At 24.8% G+C, this 11,238-nt stretch overlaps 1 protein-coding gene across 1 annotated transcript in view; it reads right to left on the bottom strand.

The window, feature by feature from the left end:
- Nucleotides 1-8,554: 8,554 nt before the first annotated feature.
- Nucleotides 8,555-11,238, bottom strand: part of LOC119687732 (neuroguidin) — an 86,462-nt gene continuing 83,778 nt past the window's right edge. Inside the window, exons 4-5 of the mRNA XM_038102166.1 lie at nt 9,562-9,749; nt 8,555-9,485 (exon numbers count right to left, since the gene is read on the bottom strand). Of these exons, the coding sequence (XP_037958094.1) occupies nt 9,343-9,485; nt 9,562-9,749 (331 nt within the window). The 3' untranslated portion in view covers nt 8,555-9,342. The remainder of the gene's footprint in view (nt 9,486-9,561; nt 9,750-11,238) is intronic.

Raw genomic sequence — 11,238 nt, 5'->3', positions numbered from 1 at the left:
TTATCGAGCTCTACGAAAAATTTCCATATAGGAAATATGTCTCGTCTTTTTGAAATTTTTGGCTGTAAACTAGTGTAATTGTAAGCCAGTCGATAAGAGACCTTTGTTATAAAAACGCTTGTGGTAAGCAAATATATATTAATTTCCTATATATTTATACATTAATTTCCAACCAGTGCAGAATGCTGGTTAATCTGCGGTCATATGTCGGAACTTCACTTATCTGCTTGAAACATAAACCAAACAAACTTCCTCGAGAATGGTTGAAGGACCGTGGATACAACTATAATGTCAATCACATCAATCAATTATTTCAGTCACACTAGAAGAGTTTATGGGTTAATAAATTTCGAAATATATAAGTTAGTAGCGCTCTGAATTTACGAAGATACTTTATATTTAATACACTTTATGCGTTATAAGCAAGTAAATTGTTTTTAATAAATACAATTTTTAATATACTTATTTATTCATTTTAATATCTTATTAATTGTACAATTCTAACCATAAAATTAATTTTTGATCCAGACACTGCGTCAGCATAAGATCATATTTCTTTTTTGTAGTCTTATGCTAAAGTACTAAAAAACCAATGAATTTAGAATCAGTTTTTAAAAGCGCTACATAGTGAGCCAGAGCAAAACTCATGTTTGATTTTCTAAGTCAAGTCTTCATAGAAGACAGTAAAAGCATTTACTTACAATTATAAGCCGGACAATTATTGACTTATACACATGTTTATGTATCCATTAATCATCACGAATGCCTAAGCCGCATTCAAATCAGCACTCTCGTGGGCATTACAAGAGACAAGAGATGCCGCATTAAAAGTGCTCTGTGCATAGTAAGAACAGAGCGCTTGGTATTTTTAGCAATCATAGCATTCTATACGCTTTATTAGTAGTGCATCATCTGATTTGCATCAAATATGTAGCTGGGTATGTTAAATATTCTATTAGAAAATAAAGTTTTCTTTGTTAAGTGCCCTTTAAGTGCTCCACTTCAGCGATTGCTTTAATACTGATGAGTGAACCATGTTTGTATTGTTTAAGAAATTGTTGAAAAATTTGATGTGTAATGGCAAGCGATGACATCGTGCGCTGACAGCGGACGATGCTGTGTAAAAGGCTTTTTAGTTAAACACTCCACACCGCAAAAAATAAGTCGACAATATTCTCTTCTTTCATTTATTAATTATTTTTCAAGTGTATTTTTATTTTACAGTTGCTTTATAGATTACGATTTCAATTGAGTTACTTTTACATATAGTATAATAATATTATTATTACATTTAATTGTTTGTATAACTTTTTTTTTATTTTGTAGGTTTGTGTGACATTCATATTTACTTTTGCTTTCATTTTTATTATTTTATTAAATTTACTTCAACTTTCCATAATACGAGTATCCTTTCAATAGTAAAAACGAATTTTCCTAAACGCAATGCAATCAATTATGCAAAGGGTGAGGCAATCCAATGTGGCTGGTGTGTGTGTGTATGTGTGTGTGTGTGTGTGTGTGTGTGTGTGTGTATGAGTGTGCTTGCGTACTTTTCTATGTACAAAATTTAATTACTTACATATATTTTATGGTATATAAGCATAATACAATGTAGGTTATTCTTTATGTCACGAAAAATAATTACGATGAAAGTAAATTTTTTCAATTAATTTTTTTTTTGAAAATAATAGTTTTAAGCTCGAATTTAAAAAATCTTTATCACTACAATTTAAATAAGAAATATTAAATACTTTATTTATATAACATATAATTTTTTTTTTTTTGAATTTATCTCAATCGCAAATTATGCACATATATTTTGTTTATATATAAATACTATTATTATAATTATTATAATATTTTTGTAATAAGACTTCATGTTGTTAAAAAAATATTTTAAAATTTTAATTTTAAATTTAAAAATATAATTGAATTAATTTTTTTATTGGTTAAATTGTACTTAATAATAATATTATCATATAAATTTATTTATATAACTTAACTAAACACTTTTTGGCTATAAAAATTAAAGAATTAATTTAATTTGTGGCTTAATTATTGTTTAATTTTTTATTTATATATATAGATGAGTTTTTCTTTAGTTAAATAAAATTTGCACTTCTCCAATTTGTTTAAAGAAAATCTTTTGTATATATTTTCAACTGGTTATTATTGATGTACCCTATAATCTGCAAAAGTGCCATTATACGAATTCATTTGTATGAACGACGTTATAGATATAAGATTATTAAACGAAATATTTATTTATGTTCATAAAAATACAGCACTTAAGTTAAGATCCTACTCTCATGGAAATTTTAAAATTTCACATTTATATATAAAATATACAGCGGCTTAACGCAGCACTCTATGCATCTGTAGGGCACATAATGCTCGGCACCGACCGAACTTCCTTAAGTTATTTGCTTATTTCTCTTTAATTTTAATTGTAATTTACTTTGTTGTTCCTTTCTGAAAGAATTTTTTCTAAGGCGACTTTTGTTTTTTATTATCATTTTTATAATTTTTCAGCACAAAACTTAAAATATTTAACAAAAATTTTCAAAATTTTCAAAATATTTTAAATTTTACTTTCATTTTTTTATAACTTTCCTTATATATTCTCTTAAAAGGAACAATAAACTTCAGCTTTAATAATGAGAAAAAATTAAAATCATTAAAAAATAAATAAAAAAAACATATCAAACAAAATATTTAATTTTTTTGTTATAAATTTTAATAAAATTGTAAAATATTTGCTATAAAAATTCTGCTATTTAAATTTAAATTATTAATTAAATTTAAAAATATTGCATTGAATGTAAATTAATATTCGAATTATAATCTTTTGTTTAATATAAAAAAATTTTTGTTAAAGAAAAAATAACAGATTCAGTCTTTAATTATTTTGCTTTAGCATTTTGAAATAAATTAATTAAATTAATTTATTTAATTTTAAATTATGCTTAGTGTAAAAAAATTTTAACGTTTACTGCACTGCAAAAAATTTTGTATTTCACTGTTGCTGATTTACTTAAATTTTATAGCCAAAAGTTTTTCCAAAAAATAGTTTTAACTTTTTTTTTTGGTTTTAATAATTAAATTTTGAATTTTGAAAAAGTTTTTTATTTTTGCCTTATCAATTTTAGGTATGTTAGCCAAAAATGTTTGTAGTTCCAAATTTTCTTCTCATTCATGTTTTGCATTCTTATATACATAGCTTTAAAAATATATTCGATATATAAAATAAGTTTATAATTTTTTTAAAATTGTAGATTTTAAAAATTAAAAAAAAACCTATACGCTAACTTTCAATAATTTACTTTATAATTTTCTTAATAATTGAACTTAGCATAATTTTCTTATATCAATATGAAATTAATATAATAGATTTTATTAAAAGTCTAATTTTTTTATATATTTTTAAGCTAGGTTATCAGTAATTCTGGTCTGTTTTTATAAATCCAAATAAAAACAGTATTAATTTTTTTTTTATTTTATTTGTTTTTATTTACTTATTCAATTGTTTATTTATGTATAACAATGATATTTTAAGGAATAAATTTTGATATATTGCACATATAAGTAAAGAATTAAAAGCTCCAAAAAAGGTAATCCATAGTTTGTAGTTGAGCTATGCTTACATCTAATAGTTTAAAAGGAACTATATCTGCTGTGATTGAGGACTATAGTTGAGGGTGTAAATATAGTGAAATTATATAAGTGATATAAACAATTTGTCTGTCAAGAATTTAATTTGTAATTTAAAATTTCTACAGAATATATCTAATCCTATTTAATATTTAAAATATCATTGTTATATATTGAAAATAATTAATTACTTCAGATGCAAGAAAAATCGGGAAAAATCGGTAAAAATACAAAACTATTAAATTTTGTTTTAATTTTCGTTTATAGAAAGAAGACCAGATTACCCGATAATGTAACTTAAATGTGTAATAAATATTTGTTTTATTATATACGTATATTTGATTCTTATATTTGAGAATCAGTTTATGGACGTTCCAATATTTTAACGTATATTATGTTACCGTAGACATATATACATCTTCATATTTTTCCTTTTTTTTTCTAAAATATATTAGTGTACAAATTCGCAATGTTAAACAAAGTCTATGATGCGTTTATAGCGAGTTCGAGGATCTCGTTAGAGCGTTTAAGTATCGATGATCGATTTGATGACTAGCTTCTGGATAACGACCCACAATACTAATAAATTTATTTTAGAAATTTCATACTCATTTTTTCAATTTTTAATCTTCTGCTGGATGCTTTTTTAGAGTTAAGGTTTCATATTTTTTAATTATTTTTCATATTTAAAAAACAAAGACATATTTTCCCACTAACGTTTTTTTTAAATAAACTATTTTCTTTACTCCAACTATTGACACATAACTGATTTCGTATTCTTTGTCACAATTTCAGGGAAAGTCTAAATCAAATCTAAATAATTTCCCATTAGGGAAATTAAGTAATATTAAGATTATCCCATTAAGTAATATTAATATAGAGACGCAGATCTTCAGAAATAAAAACCAAATATATTAAAACTATTGCATTAAAAACAAAATATTTAATATTCTTGACGTCAGACTTACAATACACAGAAGCAGATAAAAAGTATAATTATCTGCAAAAAGTATAATTTAAACAATTGTAATAAATAAATTCAGAAAAAACTACCTTTTAAATATTATGTTCTCATGAAACTATTATTATTGTGGTGGATAGTAGTGGAAAAATTTTAAAGTTCAATATTTTAAGGTAATTAATTTAATTTTTGGGCTGACTATACAAAAGTTTCGAATACTGTCAAATATCTCTTAACATCGAAATTTGGAAATATCTACTGATGTCATTGTCCATTTATAAATTTGTCGACTGTTAGAAATCTAGAATCTAGAAATTTAATCCTATAAAGTTCAAACTGTGAACACACAAAGCCAATCTAAACTTGTTGTGCTCACGCATAGACCTGAGATATACCAATTCGGTTAACTATAATAAATGATTATTTTATTAAATTGGACACTATAATTTGTAGAAAGCATCTCCGCGTCTTGCATTCTGTAAACCTACTATGCATCTTGTCGAACTCGACTGTCATATCTCCTCATAAATTTTCTAATCACCATTATGTCTTTGACAAGAATTATATTTCTAGAAATGGGAGGCTTGAGAATCACCCTCCTATTATCCCACTTTTTATAAGAAATAGCGTTCCTATTATAGACCGTACAAATTTAAATAAGCAAAATATTTTAATATCTATTTTTTAACTCAATAATGGCTTACAAGGTTTTGTCTCCTGTAAGGGCCGTCTACATTTTCTTCTTCTAACTATTTCTTCTTACTAATACATTAACAAAATACTTTATGTATGTGTATGTACACTATGGTATACACACTTCTTTAAGGCTGTTGATATAGAAAGATAAATCGTGTCTCTCTATAAAACCCAAGCATAGAATTTGCTTAACATTGCCAAAGTCGTATGCAATTTTTTTTTTAATTTTGTTATATATAATAAAATTTCTGAATAATAATGTTTTTATAATTTTTGTTTCTTATTATGTCTAAATTTAGTTGTTTTTAGGAGCTTTCGTATTTTGTATTTAAAATCTTTTTAAATTTTGTTTCAAAATTTATTCCTTATGAAATATTTTCATTTATGTTCTTTTTTAATAAATCTTATTTCATTTTAAATTTTAGTTTAGAAAAATATTTTGAAATAATTCATTAAAAATTAATTTTGGGTGGGGTTTCATTAAAAATTTATATAATTTGAATAATATTTTTTTTAATTTCCTTCATATTTCATATTTTCATATTTTCATATTTTTAAACATAAAATATGCAAAATATTTTCAATTTTCTAGTTTATTAAAATTCATGTTTTTTCTTTTGCTCTGTTAAATAAAATGTTATGTATACTTTTGGCTTTTTTTCTATTTATTAAATGTTTAACGATCATTATTATTTCAATTACATATGATAATATATATTTTGGTATTTTCATTTATTTATTTTTTGTATATTTCCGGTCTGTACTTTTTGTTTTAGTTTATTTGTAATAAGGCAACTGCATTTTTACTTTTTTGTTCTGAAAACTGTAAATTTTGTATATTCAAGAAGTTTTTTCTCTCATTTAATTTATTCATTGTTTTATATATATTTAAATATATGTATTGCTTTATATTATAACTGTATTTGTGTAGATATTTTTTAGTTGCCAATTATTTTTGTTACGTTTTCTATTCTTGTGTTTATTTTAATATTTGAACTTTCATTTAATATTGTTAAACTTAGAAAATTCTTATACTGTTCACATAAATAATATATATAAATTTATATTTGTATTGCCAAAATATTAATTTTTTACTCCTAAAAACAACGAAATATTTTCTATTACAAATTTTGCTGTTTCTAATGAAAATTTTCTTGATTTATTTTACATAATTTTTTTAAGCATATCTTAAGATTTTAATTAATTATTTTTGAAATAATTAACTTATATTTTTTGTCAATTTAGTATACAATTTTAAAATTTTTTGCCAAAACTAATGCAGTTTTTAATTCTATATAATTTATTTTGTTTGTTATTTTTCTTAATAATTTAAATACAAAAATTATACACATTGAACATTTATAACTAAATATCTTATTTAAATAAAAATCAATTAAATATTGCTATTTCATGAACAGTTTTAATTTAGTTCATTATTTCATTTAAACTTTAAAATAAAGTAAGACTAAAATAAAGTACAAGTCGTAAGTGAAATAAAATATTTATGTATTGTTGAAGTGACTTTATATTTGCACTCGTTTCAGATAATGTTCCTCATCCATGGTTGTGAGGTCTGGTTGTGAGTTGGAATGATCTAATATTGCAATTAAATTGTAAAATATTTAAAGTACGAAAAGTATTTATATTATATATATTAATAATTTTTATCTTAATGAAATAAATTTTTCAAATTACTTAAACTAAAAGCATCCAAATAAACTTCTGTTTAGCAAAACTGAAAGAAAAGATATATAATTAACAAAACTTAAATAAATAAAAATATATATAACAATACAAACCAAAATATGTCAGTTTCAAACTGAATTGATTAATAAAAAAAAAAAATGTCGCAATGTACAACTAATGATTTTACGCACATAGACAGAAAGTTTTTTAAAACATTAATGTGGGACATATTAATTAATATATATATATATACTGCTTAAACAACCAAAGTTGTCTTTTAAACCAATACCTGACATTGCTATAAAATGGATATTGAAACGGCTGAACACATTCTCTTTAAATGTTTAAAACTGAAGAATATCAGACTTCTTAGACACAGACTCATTTCCTTACATAATGTATGGAACAAAATAAACTTAAGTTGCTCATAGGAAGCCTAAAAATCGGTGCATAAAATCTTCATGAAAGGCATTACGAATGTATATACATTGGTTAGGATATGATTGGGTGAGGTTGAAGTGAAACAAAGAACGGCTGTTTGAGATAATGTATGGATAAGGGTAAGCCTGGGTCAAGGCGGAGAAATAGACCGTAACCAAAGATCCAATATAATAGTAACAATTTTTTGTTTACAAAATTTTGCATATTTTTAAGGTTTAAGCTTATAGAACGTTTAATATATCTCAAATAGAGAACTGAGTCTAATTTAATGGAGAAAAAGTAATATAATCAACATTAAATTTATTCAGAATTCAGGTATATAATTCAAACGCTGTAAGTATATACATAATTTCATTTATATATATACCTATGTTTCAGAAAACATATTAGGGACCATCTTAAATTATAAACAAACAAAAACGGTTTTTTTATATATTACATTATAGAATAAAATTCTAAAAAAAGAAATTATGCCTTGATGTGCGTTATGGAAGTAATTTTACTCAATTCCTTTGTAGTCTATGTTTTAAGAATACTAGTAGCTGTTTGAGTTAACACTAACGGAAAACATTTGTATTGAGCAAATGATAGCTAACACTGTTCCAATAATAAACTTAGGAGAATTTCAAATTAAAAATATATTCAAAATATATTTTAAGAATTTAAGATGAAAAATAATTTAACAATCTTCCTATATAAATAAAAATAGAAAATTTTTTAAAAGTAATTTTAATTTACAAATGTGAAGTGAAAGAAATTGAAACAAAAGTAGAGAATTCATAATAAAACTTAATAAACTGTTTGCAATTTATTATGCAAATGTGATTTTAACAAATTTAATAAAAAACCTAAGAACATAAACAATTTTATATGTAATTTTAATTAAACAATTAAATATAAGTAATAACATAGTTAAAATAATGGAATCCATAAATAAATTGCTGCACATTATAGTTTAGTTAGTTATTTTTAAATTTGAAAATAAACTTAATATCATTATTAAAGAATTAAAAAAAAAAAACAAAATAAAAGCAATTAATTTCAGATATTTAAATGAGGCGAAATTATTAAGCAACATTGAAATTTTTCATAAAGACAACAGATTTCAAGATACAAAAAAATTATTAAAATATATGAATCTCTGTTAAAATTACGAGTGAAAAAATAATAAAGAAATATATATATTAGCTTTAAATTGTAAAAAGTTCAATTAAGTTGAGGATTATTAAAACCCCTAGCATTTAAAATTTGCTTAACTGCAGATGTTCACAGTCGCATTAAAGCTCGGGTTCCAAGCAAAAAACAAAAGTCAAATACAGCGCTTAAATAAGTTTCTAAGCGTATGATTATCGTTATTGACCAGAGTACCTTTTTAGGGTTTGCTTTTAAAGGGTTTAATAGCTGAAAAAGGCGCTAAGTTAATTTCTGGCTTTGAATTAATTAATCACTTTTAATTATCAAAAATAGCATCTACTCAGGTATGAACCGAAGTTTTAGAACGCTTGCCAATCTTTGGCACAAAGAATTCTTAATGTTTTTTAACATTTATTTTACGTCACATTTTTACTAAATTATAGATCAATAATAACAAGATCTATTAAACATTTTTGATAATTTATTTGACTTACATATCCAATGTCTTGGCATATGCTTTTTATACAAAAAATAAAGGTCTAATACATTTTTGTGTCGCTCATATCTGAATTTTGCCTGCTTAAAAATACAGTTCATTATTATTTGAAAATGTTTTAACATTTATATTTGCTACAAAAATAATTGTTTAATATTTTAGAGAACAAGAACAATATAATTTTCATTCCTTTCGTTCCTTCATTTTTCATTATCTTTAAAATTAAAATAACCACTAAAAAAGTACATAAAATGCGTAGAAAACAGGCCGCTGTCTTCTAATGGAATTTGCGTTTCTTGCCACCGCGTTTCTTGCCCTTGCTCTTTAATTTACGTTTTTTACTACCGCCAGTGGACAAGCTATCGCCACGTAATGATGCATCCCGGCTAATTTCTCCAAGTATTTCGTCGCCAAGGGTTGCTAAAAAATTTTGTTTTATTAAAATTATTTTAGTGGTCATCATTGACTAGAAATCATGTATTCGTCTTAAACTCACCCAATGTGGTCAATTTACGCTGACGGTGTTTTTCAGCTTTGGTCACTGGCAAACGTGTCAAATAGGTTTCCTCATATTCTTGCTTCTCCTTATTAGCTTTGGACAGAATTTGTTGTGCACGCGAACCAGATGATATTTCAGTTGGTACATCCAAATATTCTTCCTTAAGATCTTGCAACATGGATGAACTAGAAGAAAAAAATAAATAAATAATATATTGAATTATATCTTATATAAGAAGTATCAATATACTTCTGATACTTCCGTAGGTTGTAGTTGTTGTTAGAACTCAGTGGGATCTAAAAAGCTAGCATAGAAGGGTCAAATGTTACTGCATGGGATACGATGGGAATGGTAAGGCGAACACCCTTAAATAATAAGGCTTAAAAGAGGAAAAGGGTGACTAAATGGATGGGTTGAATTTTGAAATTAATCTGGGTTAGATAAAAGAATCTTTCCATCGCAATGTGGCGGAGCTATGAAATAATATGACAAATGAAAACAGACGATTGACATTATGCGGAGTAGAGCTGCAGTTGGGGCGCATATTAGAGATAGTGATTTGGTTATTATTGGTTCAACAATAAGGAAATACTTACAAAAGCGACGGCTTAAAAACAATTATAGAAAAAAAAAACAAATTAGCTAAATAGTTTGATATGAATTGAAAGGCAAAAATATAAAAAATGCATAGAGATATATTACCGATCTATGTCAAAAATATTTTGAAAATTAACACATGAATGTTTTAGAGTTAGCGAATAGCTGATTCTCGATTATATTTAAGAACAAGTAAACAAATTATGCAATTAAAATGGGGAATAATTGTGACAGACACCTCAAATAATTTTAAAAACTACGGAGTTTATTAAGCTAAGATTGCTTCAGTAATATTTGCAGATCAGTGTGTTTCCTCGACTTTATTTCTATACCACTCCACACGTAGGGGTTTGAGTTTGTTTTTAAACGCATCATTAATTATCTGAACATAAAATTATGCAAGTGCGGTTTAAGCGATATAAGAAATATGCGTTATAGGTGTGTCATTTGAAAACCCACAAAGTGTTTTCACATCACATGATATGAACTACGATTTAAAATATGGCAACAGTTTGAATAAAAAGAAATCTTAAAACTTCCTATTCCTAATTTTGATTAATGGCTTTTTTAAAGCTAAAAATACAATCCCAAATTAATTTTAAAAAATTTGTGTCTTAACATGTAAGTAAAATTGTATAAAAGCAATGAATGCTAGTTTATTCAATTGATTACTAGCAATTAGTCCCCTACATACACCCAAATTCCTTCGTCTCATTCCCAATCTTCCCTATTGATCATTTAATATATTCCATAAAATAATAGACTTAATAAAACAATGAACCGAATTGAAAATATGTATGTTTACAGTAGAGCTATGCTAAACCGGATCCAATAATGTAGGGGTTAATCTGAATTACCTGTATCTCGGTAATTCGGTCTAGATTACAGAAGTCATATTAGTAAATTCAGAAAACGTTTTCAATATATTTATTTTGACAACAATAACTAAATATAAACTAATATTGAAAACTGCTAAATTTATGAAATTTTAATATTATGTATAAACCAATTTAATAGATTCTCTGCAATTTGGTTTCATTATAAGTACTTAGATGTTTTGATTGCAAATATTGTTGT

Source organism: Teleopsis dalmanni, chromosome X (genome assembly GCF_002237135.1).
Source record: "Teleopsis dalmanni isolate 2A chromosome X, ASM223713v2, whole genome shotgun sequence".
Lineage (NCBI taxonomy): Eukaryota > Metazoa > Arthropoda > Insecta > Diptera > Diopsidae > Teleopsis > Teleopsis dalmanni.
This window is presented reverse-complemented; position numbering and strand designations above follow the sequence as displayed.